The following is a 19,152-nucleotide window of genomic DNA, read 5'->3' as shown; positions in this document are numbered from 1 at the left end:
TTGTCTTCTTCTAATGCCTCTTAAGGGGAAAGTAATCTAAAAGTAACTGAATGTAATCAGATTATGTTACTGAGTTTGGGCAATCCAAAAGTTACATTATTGATTATAATTTTGGACAGGTAACTAGTAACTGTAACGGATTACATTTAGAAAGTAACCTACCCAACGCTGAATCTGAAGCATGCAGCTCAATACTTGACAAGTATCTCAACAGGGAAGAGAGAAGGGTGGAGCATAAAGACAAAGGAACATAGGGGAAAGTGAGAGTAAACAGGCATAAGAGGTTTGAATAACGCACTAAAATTGTGAGAGTTTTTCTGACAATAGAGTAAGTCAATGCTTGCGTAAAACCTCAAATATGTGGAGCACATTGTAAAATTAAGGAACGACGAAGCAAGGATCAAAGCTTCGATCTTGAAGTCCTTGAATATCCTTTCAACGCTTCCTACATCAATGAGAAGAAATTAATTGTACAGACCTCATACAACATTTATATGGTAGCTCCTCTGGCCTCCACCCTGCTGCCCCTACAATTTAGGCAGTGCCATCCAAACAGTGTCATACAAAACAGTGTCATACAAAACAATGCCATACAAAACAGCACCATACAAAACAGCGTCGTACAAAACAGCGCCATACAAAACATTTTCATACAAAACAGCGCCATACAAAACAGCGCCATACAAAACAGCGCCATACAAAACAGTGTCATACAAAACAGCGCCATACAAAACAGTGTCATACAAAACAGCGCCATACAAAACAGCGCCATACAAAACAGTGTCATACAAAACAGCGCCATACAAAACAGTGTCATACAAAACAGTGTCATACAAAACAGTGTCATACAAAACAGCGCCATACAAAACAGTGTCATACAAAACAGCGCCATACAAAACAGTGTCACACAAAACAGTGTCATACAAAACAATGACATACAAAACATTTAAGTGCAACACATGCTTCCCTTTATGCTGAGGTGTAACCTGACTCTCAGGTCATGATGAGGAGATGAAGGAAACACCCAGTTGTTTGGTTCCTCTGTGTGTAGGGTCAGAGGAAGATGATGATGAGGTGACATCTCTCGCTTTAACAGGGTCTATAGGGGAGTGTCTCAGGGGTTTCAACAACAGGAGATTGGTGGCAACTTAGTTGGGGAGGATGGGCTTGTGGTAATGGCTGGAGCGGAAAAAGTGGAATGGTATCAAATACATGGTTTCTGGTTCCAGACATTATTATTATTAGCAGTCCTCCCCTCAGCAGCCTCCCGTGGCTTCAACACGACCCCGATTATCAGACGGAAGCCTCCGTTTGAAGCTTTAACAAACACAGCTCCCATGTCATCCAGGGACAGCCAGGCTTTCTCTGTGAAGAAGAGAGGTGGACGTTGAATAAACATTAGGCATAGATTGTCAATTTAAGCTAGTGCGTTTAGCCTACCGATATTATTTAGGTGGGCAAAGACTCTAGAGTGCACAAGGACAGCATATAAAACTGAGAAGGTAAGGAAATATTGGGTTTCTGTACATGTGAAACTGACACACCCAAGCCTGAAGCATAGAGAGTCTGAATCCAGAAACTTTGTTTAGAGCTATTGATTAATCAGAGGACACTGGGTATTGTGTGTTTCATCCGAGCATGATGCAGAATCAGGAAGCCCAATGGCCAATTTACAACCTTGGTTATATAGATAAACAGATTTCAGTCACATCTACTAGTCTAGTACCGTGGAAAGGCTTTCTCTTGACTGTAGTTATGATTCTCAACAATATACCACTGGCTGTAAGAATTTGGAGCGGATGGCTGTTCCACTAAGCTGGAGGATCTTCTCAGCTCTTGGACGCACTCAGGTCTAGCATCTTAGTGGGAACTTTAGAGAACCAGGCAATAGACTAAAGTAGGCATATATCAGGTGCAAATATGGAAATTAAGCTAGCCCAAGGCTAGTACTTTTCAGACAACGTTTCGATCCGAACCGGATCTTCGTCAGGTCTGTCCAGTGCCCAAAATTCTTAAATTCCATTCCTGACCAGGTGCAATACAAATATGTGCACCAACTATCGGGTGCTGTGGCAACACTTCTGGAAGTGTTGAAAAGGGGTCCCAGGATGGTTCCCGTGGCTCTGTGGGAGATTGGTTTGGTAGAAGGCCTATGCTCTACCAAAGGAGGTGGATGGTGCTGTGATTGTTATCTCCCCAACTGAGGGAAAATGGCTTCTTCTGCACTTTTAGGAGATTCTCATATCTGCAGCTATAACTTGGGGCAGGAGAGTTGTATCAGGACTTCAGATATTTTCTCCCATCTTTAAAAGGCTCAAAGAATCATCAGTGATGTCAACATTAGCTAGGAACAAAAATGCAATGGTATCACTATTATGTTGCAATTTTCGAATTCAAACATTATTTCTGTCGCAGGAGATATGACAGCTCGAGCAGCGGCAATAATTTCTGCGTACTTCTTTACTGCATAATATGGAAACTGGAGAGCGACGGCTTTCTGTGTTGACACACAAATACTGGCCAATCGGTAGATGCATTCCTAAGTAGCAAGCACAGACTGTCCAATGAGGGACGTGCTGGGTGGGTTCTCTCCACTCACCTTCTCTGGGCAGCTCTCTGGTACAGAACCGCGGAGGAGGACGCGTTACAGAAGGACATTCAGCTTTCATTGATGCACGCTACGCCAGAGACATTTACGAAAAAGAACGAGAGGGAACTTTCGACGCACCACTAGTCCGTCTTCACGCTCTATTTCCAGATAAAGAAGGGTTCAATCGCTGTCCATCTGAAGAGCCATGTCACTTGTTGAAGAATACGAGGAAGGGGAGTATGGGAGGGCGCCGAAGCGACTGAAGACGGCAGAGGTGGAGGAGGGCGAGGAGCTGGAGGAGGGAGAGGACTCAGACTCGGAGTCTGCAGGGCTGCTCGGAGATGTAGAGAATGTAGGAGCCGAGAAAAAAGCCCTGTGGACCACAACGAAATACGGACCTGCAAGACGGGTAGGGAAGCGCGGCCATCGAATATATATATCTGAATCTGATCTGTTACAATGTTTCGTAACATTACTAGGATTGTTTGGCAATGGTGACACAATGGTGACAATGTTGCTACTGAAATATTAGCCTAGCCTATCTATAAGCTATTCATTCATTGTGTTCCTCTGTGTTTGATAACCTGTCTGCTCTTTGCAGTCAAGATGTCAATTGACAGGTTGTTTCACATGTAGGGTACCCTCACCAGGTAAACATCGTAAAATGTATGGGCAGCCGATAGTTATTTTCTACTTCAGACTAGATGCCCACGTGTTGAAGTTAAACGGGATTGTAATATGATCCAAATTACATGGATTATAACTGATTTATTGGACAATTGATGCATAACATCAAACTGCAGAAAAAGCAAGTTCTTTACAGAGGAGTTGAAACATACTGAACCCTCATTGACTACTGTAGTTTTAGGCCTACTATGATAGTGACATGTCACGAATATTGAATGAGATTTGTTAAGTTGGTGATGTCACTTGGCCTAATATTACTATTATTAGCAATTCATTTTGGAAATGTCCTCTGTAAAAGTACATAGTGACATGATGACGTGATTTGCACGGCTTACATAGATAGTCTGTAGACTGTGCTACACTGTCAGAGTATAGTCTAGTCTTTGGGGTTGCTCGCTTTGGATAGGCTACAGATGTGAATGGGAACATCTTCACTTCTGTTGTCTAATGTCTGGAATTGAGTTATGTGAAGACCTGCTCATGCCCTGCAACAGACTTTACCATGACATGACTAGTTTAGTATTTAAAAAAAATATATATATATTTAACCTTTATTTAACCAGGTAGGCTAGTTGAGAACAAGTTCTCATTTGCAACTGCAACCCGGTCAAGATAAAGCATAGCTATTCGACACATACAACAACACAGAGTTACATATGGAATAAACAAAACATACAGTCAATAATACAGTAGGGGAAAAAAGTCTATATACAGTGAGTGCAAAGTATAATTAAAAGTAAATAGTCTACAAACGTATAATAAGTCTACAGAAACACGTTTAACTCTGCAGAAGAGAAGAGGACCCCGGCGTGTAAAGAGGGAAGTGAGTCTTTGGATTGTAAACCAGTCTACTGAGTTGTCCAGTGTAACTGAGAATCCTGATGTTTTAGATCTGATTTATCTCACTTCAACCTCCGCGGGGTGCAGAATACAGCCCAGCATGCCTTGCTTTGAGATCAACAACAGACAGCAATGTGGGAAGAGAAACCAGCTCCCTGCTCTGTGTCCGTATCTCTGCTCCATTTTCTCCGCAGATGATCATAAACCGGTCCTGGCCTGGGGAGGCATTGAACGCATTATCTAGATTAGCTATGCAGTGTTTTGGTCTTTGCTACCTCAGGCAGTGCAGATCTTTAGTCCGTTGATCGGCTTTTCCCCTTATCACCATGGAAAAGCTACGAGTCTGCCACCGGCAAGACAGATTCAGCTGCCTGATGTCACAACCTGCGGTGGAGGACGCGTCTTATCTGCACTCTCTCCCAACTAATGTCTCTACATCAAATGGACGAGCAACAACAACATCCACAGTGGTCCACACATCCACCTGTAGCTTATAACGTGAACCGTGAACACCTGACAATAGGCTAATGTGATTCTACATTTAAATTAGATGCTGTTTGCCAAATATGCTTCACAATACCTATGTTTTTATTTTTAGGCATATCAGATTCATCCCAATTCAACCTGGACTCAGTGCATTTTGTATTATTCTATATGGAAATCTGAGACACTCCATTTAGTATAATATGTTTCGTATGGTATGTATTCATTTGTGGATGTCCATCATCCATCTTGTATGATATGTTACGAATTTGCAAAGTGTATGATATGTTATGAATTCCAATTTGTTGTGGCTAATGTTAGCTAGTTGGCTAACACTGATGTTAGCTAGCGTTAGCTAGCGTTAGCTAGGCTAGGGGTTAGTGTTAACCTCTTGCATCTAGACGTTCCGCTAGCGGAACAGCTGCTCCAATATCTAATGATAGGCGTGGCGCGAATTACAAATTCCTCAAAAATACAAAAACTTCAATTTTTCAAACATATGACTATTTTACAGCATTTTAAAGACAAGACTCTCCTTTATCTAACCACACTGTCCGATTTCAAAAAGGCTTTACAGCGAAAGCAAAACATTAGATTATGTCAGCAGAGTACCCAGCCAGAAATAATCAGACACCCATTTTTCAAGCTAGCATATAATGTCACAAAAAACAAAACCACAGCTAAATGCAGCACTAACCTTTGATGATCTTCATCAGATGACAACCCTAGGACATTATGTTATACAATACATGCATGTTTTGTTCAATCAAGTTCATATTTATATCAAAAAACAGCTTTTTACATTAGCATGTGACGTTCAGAACTAGCATTCCCACCGAACACTTCCAGTGAATTTACTAAATTACTCACGATAAACGTTCACAAAAAACATAACAATTATTTTAAGAATTATAGATACAGAACTCCTTTGTGCAATCGAGGTGTCCGATTTTAAAATAGCTTTTCGGTGAAAGCACATTTTGCAATATTCTGAGTACATAGCCCGGCATCACGGGCTAGCTATTTAGACACTCAGCAAGTTTAGCCTTCACCAAAGTCAGATTTACTATTAGAAAAGTTTGATTACCTTTGGTGTTCTTCATCAGAATGCACTCCCAGGACTGCTACTTCAATAACAAATGTTGGTTTGGTTCAAAATATTCCATAGTTATATCCAAATAACGGCGTTTTGTTCGTGCGTTTAAGACACTATCCGAAGTGTAAATAAGGGTCACGCGCATGACGCATTTCGTGACAAAACATTTCTAAATATTCCATTACCGCTGTTTAAAATCAATTTTTATGCAATTTTTCTCGTAAAAAAGCGATAATATTCCGACCGGGAGCGGTGGTTTTCGTTCAAAAATAAAACATGGAGTCCCCTCGTGCACGCGCTTGAGTCTCACAGTACTGTGAGCAGCCACTATCCAAACGCGCTACTTTTTTTCAGCCAGAGCGTGCAAAGCCACGATTCAGCTTTTTGCCGCCTTCTGAGAGCCCATGGGAGCCGTAGGAAGTGTCACGTAACAGCAGAGATCCCCTGTAATGGATAGAGATAATCAAGAAGGCCAAGAAATTGTCAGACAGGGCACTTCTTGCATGGAATCTTCTCAGGTTTTGGCCTGCCAAATGAGTTCTGTTATACTCACAGACACCATTCAAACAGTTTTAGAAACTTTAGAGTGTTTTCTATCCAAAGCTAATAATGATATGCATATTCTAGTTTCTAGGCAGGAGTAATAATCAGATTAAATCGGGTACGTTTTTTATCCGGCCGTGAAAATACTGCCCCCTAGCCATAGCGTCTCATCCCGTCAGCGGGATCAAAATCCAGCGAAAAATCATATCTCCATTAGCATAACAAAATGTAATAATTTGAAAAAATAAAAATAAAAAAATAATCATTTCGTTTTATAGATACACCTCTCCTGAATCGACCCACGTCGTCCAATTTCAAAAAGGTTTTACAGGAAAAGCAAATCATTAGATTATGTTAGAGGAGTCCATCGTAAAAAGCAGCAACATAGCCATTTTCCGACCAACCACAAGCATCACAAATAACCAAAAAACAGCTAAATGCAGCACTAACCTTTTACAAATTTCATCAGATGACACACCTAGGACATCATGTTACACAATGCATGCATTCTTTTGTTCAATAAAGTTCATATTTATATATGAAAACAGCATTTTACATCGGCGTCTGACGTTGACTAACTATTTTCCCGTCAAAAGCATCCGATGAAACAGTGCTACAATTTACTGAATTACTATTCGAAAACATGTTTAAAATGTAATATTGTCATTCTAAGATTTATAGATGAATATCTCTTGAAAGCACCTGTCATACCAGATTTAAAAATAACTTTACTGGGTAATCACACTTAGCGATAAAAGGGGATGCGATACTCAGAAAATGAGCTGGTAAATACAACTCGGCGCCATCTTGGAACAATCGCATATCACATCTAATGTTGTATAATATTGTCAATAATCCCTTACCTTTAGTTGTCTTCATCAGAAAGCACTTCCAGGAATCCCAGGTCCACAACAGATGTATTTTCGGTCAAAAAAGTCCATCCTTTATGTTCCATTAGCTTGCTGTTGTTAGCGCGTCTGAAGGCAGTATTCCAAAGCTCTGCCGGCCGCGGGACAGCCGTGTCGGAAAAAAGCAATTTTTTCCCATTTAGGTTCGTTCAAACATGTCAAACGTTGTATAACATAAATCTTCAGTGCCTGTTTCAACAAGAGAGCCAATAAGATTCGAGGGGGACGATTTCAATGTGTTTCAAAACGTTTCCAAAGGTGGGGGTAGACAGGGCCGCCGGCGTCATAATGGTGATGGCCCTCCCGCTGTGACCAATTTCCAACGCGTCTCATTCACTGAGTTTCGACAGTAGAAGGCTCAAAACACTTTGTAAAGACTGGCGACATCTTGTGGAAGCAATAGGAAGTGCTCAATAAACGATATCTCACGGTGTGATTAATAGGCAACGTGATGAAGTTGAGTTCGCAATTCAGAATTCCACTTCCTGTTTCCATCTGTCTCGGGGTTTTGACTGCCATATGAGTTCTGTTATACTCACAGACACCATTCAAACAGTTTTAGAAACTTTAGGGTGTTTTCTATCCACAGGTATTAATTATATGCATATCCTAGCTTCTGAGTCTGATTAGTAGGCCGTTGAAAATGGGCACGAATTTTTTCCAAAATGCGCTGTGGTGCCCCCTATCCTAGGGTAACGTCAAGAGGTTAAACATTAACATATCATACTAATTTGAGTCTCCAGGATTTACATTTACTATTTTACGTCTAGTCTATGAGACCAGGCTGCCCAATTAGGTAGCATATAGGCCGACCTGATATCTGAGTGCTGGATGCCGATGCTGGGTTTGTGCATGGTTAACACCTGGAATTCAACATGATGACAATTTTATTTTTCTCCATCCTGCCATGCGCTTTAATGGGATTGGTCCCGCCATAAACAGTTATGTGGATATCTAAGAAATTGCATATTGATTTTCATTTTCTAATCTGGTATGCAGGCAGCAGATAGTGCTGGGACCTCTCCTCATTGCTGATGTGTTTGGTTGTGTGTGTGTGACTGTGTGTGTAACTGTGTATGTGTTTGTATGTGCGTGTGCCTGTGTGCGTGCGCATGTGTATGTGAGAGCGACCTTGCAGGCAGCATGGACTGCAGACAGACCAGGTTTGTGTGTGTGTGTGTGTGTGTGTGTGTGTGTGTGTGTGTGTGTGTGTGTGTGTGTGTGTGTGTGTGTGTGTGTGTGTGTGTGTGTGTGTGTGTGTGTGTGTGTGTGTGTGTGTGTGTGTGTGTGTGTGTGTGTGTGTGTGTGGACTGGGTGCTGCTGTGTGATGCAGGGTGACAGGATATAATGGACTGAGGCTGGGGGTGACCTCCTGAGAGGGCAGAGTGTCTTCTGAATCATCACTACTGGTAATATGACAGCTGGGACTGCTACTGAAAACCAGCCATGGGCTGGAGAGAGAGATAAAGACATAGAGAGAGAGACAGAGAGTGATAAAGAGGTAGAGGAGAGAGAGAGAGAGACAGCGAGAGATAAAGAAAGAGAGAGAGAGGTTTTAGAGAGAGAGAGGGCTATAAAACATTTTTGTATACAGTAAGTCAATAGGTTCCCTATCGACATAGTGACAGAGACAGACAAGTCCATGACTAAATGTCACACCTAAACGATTAAGAAAAATACGTTTAAAAATGGTGTTTGAGCCTGTGGCACAGAATGTATTTATATATTACACCGTCTTTGAAGACGATGGAAAAGAGAGAGACTGACGAAGGGAGAGATTAAGATACAAGCAGACAGAAATTGAGACTAGGGATGGGGGATTTAAAATAATTTCATTATTCAAATATTACAGTGAGGGAAAAAAGTATTTGATCCCCTGCTGATTTTGTACATTTGCCCACTAACAAAGAAATGATCAGTCTATAATTTTAATGGTAGGTTTATTTGAACAGTGAGAGACAGAAAAACAACAAAAAAATCCAGAAAAACGCATGTCAGAAATGTTATAAAATGATTTGCATTTTAATGAGGGAAATAAGTATTTGACCCCTCTGCAAAACATGACTTAGTACTTGGTGGTAAAACCCTTGTTGGCAATCACAGAGGTCAGACGTTTCTTGTAGTTGGCCACCAGGTTTGCACACATCTCAGGAGGGATTTTGTCCCACTCCTCTTTGCAATCTTCTCCAAGTCATTAAGGTTTCGAGGCTGACGTTTGGCAACTCGAACCTTCAGCTCCCTCCACAGATTTTCTATGGGATTAAGGTCTTGAGACTGGCTAGGCCACTCCAGGACCTTAATGTGCTTCTTCTTGAGCCACTCCTTTGTTGCCTTGGCCATGTGTTTTGGGTCATTGTCATGCTGGAATACCCATCCACGACCCATTTTCAATGCCCTGGCTGAGGGAAGGAGGTTCTCACCCAAGATTTGACGGTACATGGCCCCGTCCATCGTCCCTTTGATGCGGTGAAGTTGTTCTGTCCCCTTAGCAGAAAAACACCCCCAAAGCATAATGTTTCCACCTCCATGTTTGACGGTGGAGATGGTGCTCTTGGGGTCATAGGCAGCATTCCTCCTCCTCCAAACACGGCGAGTTGAGTTGATGCCAAAGAGCTCCATTTTGGTCTCATCTGACCACAATACTTTCACCCAGTTGTCCTCTGAATCATTCAGATGTTCATTGGCAAACTTCAGACAGGCATGTATATGTGCTTTCTTGAGCAGGGGGACCTTGCGGGCGATTTCAGTCCTTCACGGTGTAGTGTGTTACCAATTGTTTTCTTGGTGACTATGGTCCCAGCTGCCTTGAGATCATTGACAAGATCCTCCCGTGTAGTTCTGGGCTGATTCCTCACAGTTCTCATGATCATTGCAACTCCACGAGGTGAGATCTTGCATGGAGCCCCAGGCCGAGGGAGATTGACAGTTCTTTTGTGTTTCTTCCATTTGCGAATAATCGCACCAACTGTTGTCACCTTCTCACCAAGCTGCTTGGCGATGGTCTTGTAGCCCATTCCAGCCTTGTGTAGGTCTACAATCTTGTCCCTGACATCCTTGGAGACCTCTTTGGTCTTGGCCATGGTGGAGAGTTTGGAATCTGATTGATTGATTGCTTCTGTGGACAGATGTCTTTTATACAGGTAACAAACTGAGATTAGAGCACTCCCTTTAAGAGTGTGCTCCTAATCTCAGCTCGTTACCTGTATAAAAGTCACCTGGGAGCCAGAAATCTTTCTGATTGAGAGGGGGTCAAATACTTATTTCCCTCATTAAAATGCAAATCAATTTATAAAATTTTTGACATGCGTTTTTCTGGATTTTTGTTGTTGTTATTCTTTCTCTCACTGTTCAAATAAACCTACCATTAAAATTATAGACTGATCATTTCTTTGTCAGTGGGCAAAAGTACAAAATCAGCATGGGATCAAATACTTTTTTCCCTCACTGTACACACGTGAAGACTACCGGTCGTTTTATGGGGCACACGTCATAAAAACTGCACTGAAAAGTTTGTAGTTTTATTAAATTAATCGTTTGAAATGTCATGGTATATCCTTGTATGTAACAATGTCAAATATATATTTTTATTTAATTTTGAAAAATGTTATTCAGTGTTAAAATATTTTATTTGTCAGACAATTATTCGAATTCTAATGCCCGTCAGATATTGGAATATTGGAATAACCGTGCACATCCCTAGTTGAGACAGTCTGCACCCAGTAGAGAAGAGAGAAGACAAGCAAGTTGTCTGAAAGTCTGTGGAAGAGACTACTAGACTGTTCCAAATCAAAACCCGGTTTCTGAGATTAGTGAAAAACAATATTATTTCAAGACAACAATAAAGCACGTTTGAACTCATGCAGTTGGAAGTCTTGTTTGATGTCCACTGTAAGCACTGTTTTGATGGCTGCTGAGCACGAGTGTATGGTTTTGTAGTGTAAATGTGGTTATGTGTGTATGGTTTGTTCAGTGGTGTAGTTTTGTATATTTGTTTAGTTTGTGTAACTCAATAGCCTATTTACCAGTGCAAACATTGTAGCCTACCTAGTGTGCCAGAATATATTAAACATTTCAAGTCAAATCCAAGGCACAACAAAGGGTCAAAGGTTGAATAAAAAACATAAAGGTAAAAATATAAATTTCAAGTTGTTCTTTTTAAGCTGACGTTATTTTGATAAAGGCGCTCAAAACTTTCCAATTTCCAAAAGCATGATCTGCCTTAGGTAATTCTAGCAGTGCTGACAGAGTGTGTTTGTGTGTGTGGAGCCTCCTGCTGCTTACAGACCACTCTGTAGAAAGCCTCCCATTACAACCTCCTCCCAGGGAATTCACTCAGTGACAGACTCCAGCTTTCTAGCTCCCATCTCCTCCCTTCTTCCTCCCTCTCTCTCCTCTTCTCCCCCAACACTCCACACTCTGTTAGATTAGAGAGAATGTGAGAGGGAACTTTGTTCTCATATGTCTCCAGTTTTCCTCCTTTAGGCTGTGAAGTGACCTCCTGACTTCTCCTACAGCATCTCAAGTCTTCCACTGTTGCCAGAAGAACAGTGCAAATATGTGTTCGATTTCCCACTGGCTCTTTTGGGGATGTGCGAATTAAATTTATTGTCAAACTGAGAAAGGATTGAGTGTGTGCATATGGGTGTGTGTGTTGGTGACTGCGTGTGTTGTGTGTGTAATTGTATTTCACTAAGTGTGCTCACCATCTTTTATTAGCTGTGCTCTCCCACAAAGGAACCTGTTGATTTAAAAACAAAGATGTTTTTATTAGGATCCCCATCAGCTAACGTCGTAAAGTTAGCTAATCTTCCTGGGATCTTCCATGAGTTTGATTTAAAAGTTAATGTTGTTAAGACCCTGTTTGTTAGGAGGTGTTGAAGTGGACTGTGTATGTGTGGTCTGCCCTATGCCCTTAATGTATTTGTAGAACTATACTGAACAAAAATATAAATGCAGCATCTAAAGGGTTAATTCAATGAACTGATTTCCTTATATGAACTGTAAGTCAGTAAAATTGTTGAAATTGTTGCATGTTGCATTTATATTGTTCAGTATATGTTAAGTGTGTCGTAGCGACGCACTGAGAAGGTGCGTGTGTGTGTGCGCGAGTGCTATGATTCTAGTGTTCTATGCCTGTTACTCACATTTTGTTCATTCTATGTGATTGAGTTAACAGTCTAAAGGTATTTCTGCGCTTTAGAAGTCTGGGTCTTATGTAGAAGCTGTCTTTAGAGTACTAGGAACAATGCTCCTTGTTTTGGTACATTTTTGTGTTTTTAGACCGTCACCATGTGATCACATGCTTCAGGGTTTGCAGCTGCTCACATCAGTTACGGCAATTGCAGCGAGTAGAAAAGAAGGATTGATAAAGGCACTGACTGACATTGTGATTTTGTGTGATTATATGTGTATGTCCAGCATGTGTTCATAGTTTGTGTATTTGTGTGTGTTTAATTAGTTTGTGTATTTGTGTGTTTAATTAGTTTGTGTATTTGTGTGTTTAATTAGTTTGTGTATTTGTGTGTTTAATTAGTTTGTGTATTTGTGTGTTTAATTAGTTTGTGTATTTGTGTGTTTAATTAGTTTGTGTATTTGTGTGTTTAATTAGTTTGTGTATTTGTGTGTGTTTAATTCGTTTGCGTATTTGTGCGTGTTCATAGTTTGTGTATTTGCGTGTGTTTTAATTAGTTTATGTATTTGTGTGTATTTAATTAGTTTGTGTATGAAAGTATATCAGTATAAGTTTCGCATCAGCTCATCAACCTTCGACTCCACAATGACCCCTTATGCAGATGACTGTTCATTTCACAGATAACATGTATTTCTGGAGGTAACCTTCCTGGTCTTTCTTATTGGTAAAGATGACCTATCATGCTGCCTGGTCTGTTCATTGTGTTTATGATGTGGAGTCCTCTGTCTGTGTCTGTGTGTCTAGGCTTTTCTCTCTACTTCCTCCTCACTGCTGGAGAAAGTAAGCTTGATTGATTGATACTCAAGTGACAAGTCTCCACCCCCCTCGTAAGATCAAAATACAGAGCAACATATAGGGAGTGTGTTTTTCCTCCTGCTGCTGAGACACAGTATCTACGGCGTAGACTGAGTGTGTTAGGCCCACGCCACATGCCTTCAAAATGTCTGTCCTGACTAGGACTGTTGCGCTGACCGTATTACCGCCACACCGGCGGTAACGAGTCACGAAGGCAGTCAAATTCCACGTGACCGTTTAGTCACGGTACTTAGGCTTCTCCAAGCTCTGATGCTGCTGATGGTCATTAGTAGTCTACCAAACTTGATAACTGCCTGGTACTCAGCACTCTATTGTCCTCTAATCAAACACTTCAAAATCTAATCAAACACTTCATGAGAACCCATGAGCTCATGTTGTGCAACATTTCTATAGGCTATGCAATTGTGGGAGAAAACAGAGTGATGGCCTCCATTAAAAAGAGGATCCCATCAGCTTTCTATAGGCTAGACCTACTATGTTTATTTCTTAACGTTCCTAATGTTAAGCACATTGCTTCTCTTTACGACAGGAGTATAGCCTACCTGGCTGGTATATAACCATAGGGAAAAGCATCCTTCATTCGCTGTTTAAGTGCATAGATGACATGCTGCCCCTGTTTAGCGACAGGTGAATGATAATGGTCCATTCTAAAGCTAAACAAATTTCACACATATATTATTTAGTTTATGTAAAGACAAGATTAAATCAAGAATAGTCTGATGGGTGACAATATTAGCATATCACTTGTGAAATATATATTATCACTTGTGAATGCTGCCCAGCATAAGAAACACCCTTTTTTTTGCGACTTGTTCGAATCATAGTCACACACCTCATGTAGCCTAGCCCATAGGCCTATATGTTTTAATAAGGTCTCTATCACAAACTTCTTAACATTAAGCACATTAATCCGCTTTACAAGGGGTGTAGAGCCTAACTGGCATACATAAGCAGTACGTGAGTTTCAAGTTTGGGGAAGATCATTTTCACCATAAAAATGCACTTTTATAATAAAAGCATTGCATGCATAATTTCATTTGCGGTCACTTTTGATAATGGTGTTTCTGCTAATGGAACATTCACACTTATAGCCTACAGCCATGTACGCATTTCTGCGCTTATAATGTGAAGAAATAGCCTAATAGTTTATCAACATTTTAAACTAACGTTCTGATCTGTTGCGTCAGCCACATTGCATTTTTTTTATGTTAGTGCTTGTATTAATTTGGGATCTATCGCATCCCACAACTTTCCCAGACTATGTTTGGAATATTTATTTCTCGCACAGAATAGAATAGGTCGGGGCCTCCTGAGTGGTGCAGTGGTCTAAGGCACTGCATCGCAATGCTAGCTGTGCCACTGGAGATCCTGGTACGAGTCCAGCTGCAGCTGCGACCGGAAGACCCATGGGGCGGCGCACAATTGGCCCAACGTCGTCCAGGTTAGGGGAGGGTTTGGCCGGCAGGGATGTCCTTATCCCATCGCGCTCTAGCGACTCCTGTGGCGGGCCGGGCGCATGCACACTGACACGGTCGCCAGGTGTACGGTGTTTCCTCTGTCACATGATGCGGCTGGCTTCCGGGTAAAGCGGGCATTGTCAAGAAGCAGTGCGGTTTGGTTGGGTCGGGTTTCGGAGGACGCACGGGTCTCAACCTTCACCTCTCCCGAGTCCGTACGGGAGTTGCAGCGATGAGACAAGACTATAACTACCAATTGGGGAGATTAAAAAAAGATTAGAATAGGTTGACTTGTACTATAGGGGATAGTAGATTGACACAGGCTAGTGCTTTTGCTGTTCATTAGGCCTACTCATCTTGTCGGCTGATGAAAAGTAAATGTGGACAGTTCTTCCAATATCTTCAATATGCACCTCGGAATTGGATAAGGACGCGCGGAGTTGCGTCCCCGATGTGTCTGTCTTAACTTGTAGCCTCAGAAAGACCCGACCACTTCATGGAGAGCCTCGGATTGCGCAGCACTCTCAGGGAGAAGGGCACAATGCAGCACTCCGTGCCGCAAAAGGGTGCATTACGGCCACAAGGTGATGCCGCGGTGAAATGAGGCATTATCAAGTGCTTGTCAAGTTGTGAATGAGAGACAATTGGAGTGTGAACAGCCTGCTCAAAAAACAAAGCAGAGCTCATGCCTTTCAAGCAACCTTTTTCAAATCATCATTAGAGTCTCATCATGCAGCCTTAGAATGTATTAAAAATCAAAACATATATCCCAACGTTTGTAGAGCAACTAAAGTTACATAACTATAAATTAAGCACATAGGAATACCTATTTCTTTGTTAACCGCTCAACACAGAAAAGCCCATGTGCACACTCCCTCAAATCGTTTGGAGAAAATATTTATATTTTATTCAACTTTGTTCAATTGTATTCTTCATACTATAAAATAATATAAAATAATGCCATGGAATTATAAGCAAATCTTGTCTGCTAAATGAACTAGTGTAGCCCACAGCCATTTGGCATAGCCACATCAGGGCCTAAATGTAACGGTTGTTGCAAGGAGAGGACCAAGGTGCAGCGTGGTACGTGTTCATCATGTTTATTAGTTCTGAACACTGAATCAAAAACAAAGTGGAACAAAGCGCAACAGCTCTGTCAGGTGAAAAACACAAGACAGAAAACAACTACCCACAAAAACCCTGTGGGAAAAGGCTACCTAAGTATGGCTCCCAATCAGAGACAACGATAGACAGCCGTCCCTGATTGAGAGCCATACCCGGCCAAAACAAAGAAATACACAAAACATAGAAAACGGAACATAGAATGCCCACCCTAGTCACACCCTGGCCTAACCAAAATAGAGAACAAAAACCTCTCTATGGCCAGGGCGTGACACTAACATAAGGACAACTCAGAGTCTGCTATTATTTTCGTCTGAAATAGACTACATTTTCTTCATATCATGCTTCTTTAGACCTGTCTAAAATAAATAATGGATTTAATGTGAAGGTGTAGGCTATATTACATGGATTTATTAGACTGTGTGGAAGCCAGGAGATGCTAAATGTGTTTATGTTAACCTGTCTGGGAACGTGGGACGCTTGCGTTGCGCAAAATACAAAACCTCATAAATGCTATAACTTCAATTTCTCAAACATATGACTATTTTACACCATTTTATAGATACACCTCTCCTGAATCGAACCACGTTGTCCGATTTCAAAAAGGCTTTACAGCAAAAGCAAAACATTAGATTATGTTAGGAGAGTACCCTGCCAAAAGAAATCACACTGCCATTTTCAAAGCAACTAGATGCATCACAAATACCCAAAACACAGCTAAATGCAGCACTAACCTTTGACAATCTTCATCAGATGACACTCCTAGGACATCATGTTACACAATACATGCATTTTTTGTTCGATAAAGTTCATATTTATATATAAAAACAGCATTTTACATCGGCGCGTGACGTTCAGAAAATATTTTCCCTCAAATGCTTCCGGTGAATCAGCGCTACAATTTACAAAATTACTATTTGAAAACATTGTTAAAATGTAATATTGTCATTCAAAGAATTATAGATTAACATCTCGTGAATGCAACCGCATTGCCAGATTTAAAAATAACTTTACTGGGAAATCACACTTTGCAATAAACGACGTGGTATGCTCAGAAAAATAGGCTAGGCGATACATGTTAGCGCCATCTTGGAACCATCTAAAATCAAATATACTATTGTAAATATTCCCTTACCTTTGATTATCTTCATCAGAAGGCACTTCCAGGAATCCCAGGTCCACAACAAATGTAGTTTTGTTCGAAAAAGTTAATAATTTATGACCCAATAGTTCCTTCTTGTTAGCGCGTACCGAAGGCTACTCATAATGTACTGAAGCCCGCGGGACTTGTTGTCACGAATGTGCTAAAAAATATATATTTACGTTCGTTCAAACATGTCAAACGTTGTATAACATAAATCTTTAGGGCCTTTTTCAACCAGAGCTTCAATAATATTCAAGGCGGACGATTGCATTGTCTTACTAAACGTTTCGGAACAAAAGTGTTCCCATGGGCGCCCGCGTCATAGTAGTAATGGCCCTCCCCCTGTGACCAACTTCCCAAGCCTCTCTTTGGGTCAGTTTCTACCATAGAAGACTCAAACCACTTTGTAAAGACTGTTGACATCTAGTGGAAGCCTTAGGAAGTGCTAAATGATTAATAAGTCCCTGTGTGTTTCAATGGCAAAGGCTTGAAGTGATTCCACACATCAGATTTCCACTTCCTGTTAGGGTTTGTCTCAGGGTTTTGACTGCCATATGAGTTCTGTTATACTCACAGACGCCATTCAAACAGTTTTAGAAACTTTAGAGTGTTTCCTATCCAAATCTACTAATTATATGCATATTATAGTTACTGGGCAGGAGTAGTAACCAGATTAAATCGGGTACGTTTTTTATCCGGCCGTGCAAATACTGCCTCCTAGCCCCAACAGGTTAATTAACGGTCAATTACCTTGAGACCAACAGTTATTTGCTTGACAATCACCGACTGACGAAATGTCGAATGGAAGGCCTGTGTTTGCCCCCAGTGCTGTGGAGCTAAACGTGTGTGTGTGCAACTGTGCTTGTGTGTGTGTGTCTGTTCATCACAGCTGCTCTCTCAGCGTTTCCTAGCAGAATGAGTGTGATAATACACCTTAGTGAGGCATCCTGAAAGGCATCAGGAAAAAAACATAAAAATGAATGCCCGTGTTCAGATAACGGCAGAACTCTTCTCTGCTAAAACAGCACAACACTGGTAATTGGCTTCTATAGTAAACAATAGGCCTGAATTCAGCTGAAATTCATAAATGCCAAACATTGCCTGATGCATACTCAGAATAAATGGTTGTGAAAGGGCCAGTGAGAGGCCTGTTATTGTCCCAGACCTGATGAGACTTGATTGCTAATGTACTCAGACAGCGACACAGGTGTTAGAGCAGGGTTGGGCTGAAACATTACCCTTTAAAGCTGCTTCGTCTGACTGTGGTGTTCGCTTGATTGAATGGTTAGTGTTTTTGGCATCATTTAAGTCAGAATGACCAATTATGTCAAAGTCCATTTTGTCCAAATAATTATCACTGGTTCTATCTTTCATTTGAAGGTGTTATTCATATAAGATAGTCGAGGCTGGTCTAAATTATGATCATTATTCAGCCAGTGTTTCTGTCATGTGGATTAAGTCTGTTAATCCAAGTGCTGTAAGGCTGATTTATATGAAAGAGAGGAATCTGTATGATTAATGAGGGTCATGTGAAATGGAATGGTAGACTGACATTGTCACATAGCAACAATCCCTGTAGAATTTTCAAATGTTGTTTTTATGGATGGAGCTCTGTGGGAAACTGATGTTTCTCGTCAATGTGAAGTCCTTATATCTTTCAGGGATGCAGTCTGCTATAGAATGAAATGGTCTCATTTCAACTGAAGCCCGGTGGAACTCTGAGGTGGAATTGTAGAGGGATGATGTGCTGTAGTAGACTGAATAGTATGTCTCTTTGAGAATATGTCTCAGTGAGGAATGGAGGGGCTGTCACTAGCAAGGTTGTTTTTTATACATATCTGTCCTGTGGATGATATAATATTCCTCCCAGAAGGGTGGGGGGGACCGGGTGGGGGAAGGGCGTTGGGCTCCTGGGAAGCAAAGCCTCAACAGTCGATGTTCGGCACTCAAACGCATACAGAGGGACACACACACACGCGCGCAATCATGTTTCACGCATTCGCACACTCTCCAACACACACACACCAGAGTATGTGAGATGAGTTGAGTGGTCGGAAATCCTGCTCATCGTTCTGTTCGAACCACTCCGCTAAAAACTTGCTCCTCGCTCAAAGAAAATAAAACCAGCCGCTCCGAATTCCTTCCATTCATTAAAATCACTATTGAACCAAAACCCATCTATTAGTGTGACTACCTGGACCTAACGTTTTGTTTTGAAGTTTTAAAACCAAACCATATGATTTGAATGAAAAGTATTTGAATAAACAACAGGAAA

General features: G+C 41.2%; 1 protein-coding gene across 1 annotated transcript in view; it reads left to right on the top strand.

Annotated features, from left to right (window-relative positions):
• Positions 1-2,636: 2,636 nt before the first annotated feature.
• Positions 2,637-19,152, top strand: part of LOC106577097 (heterogeneous nuclear ribonucleoprotein L-like) — a 63,247-nt gene continuing 46,731 nt past the window's right edge. The window contains exon 1 of the mRNA XM_014154833.3: positions 2,637-2,999. Coding sequence (XP_014010308.1) covers positions 2,796-2,999 — 204 coding nt within the window. The 5' untranslated portion in view covers positions 2,637-2,795. The remainder of the gene's footprint in view (positions 3,000-19,152) is intronic.

Source organism: Salmo salar, chromosome 18 (assembly GCF_965601325.2).
Source record: "Salmo salar chromosome 18, fSalSal1, whole genome shotgun sequence".
NCBI lineage: Eukaryota > Metazoa > Chordata > Actinopteri > Salmoniformes > Salmonidae > Salmo > Salmo salar.
Note: the sequence above shows the minus strand (reverse complement) of the source record. Positions and strands in the feature narration are given on the sequence as shown.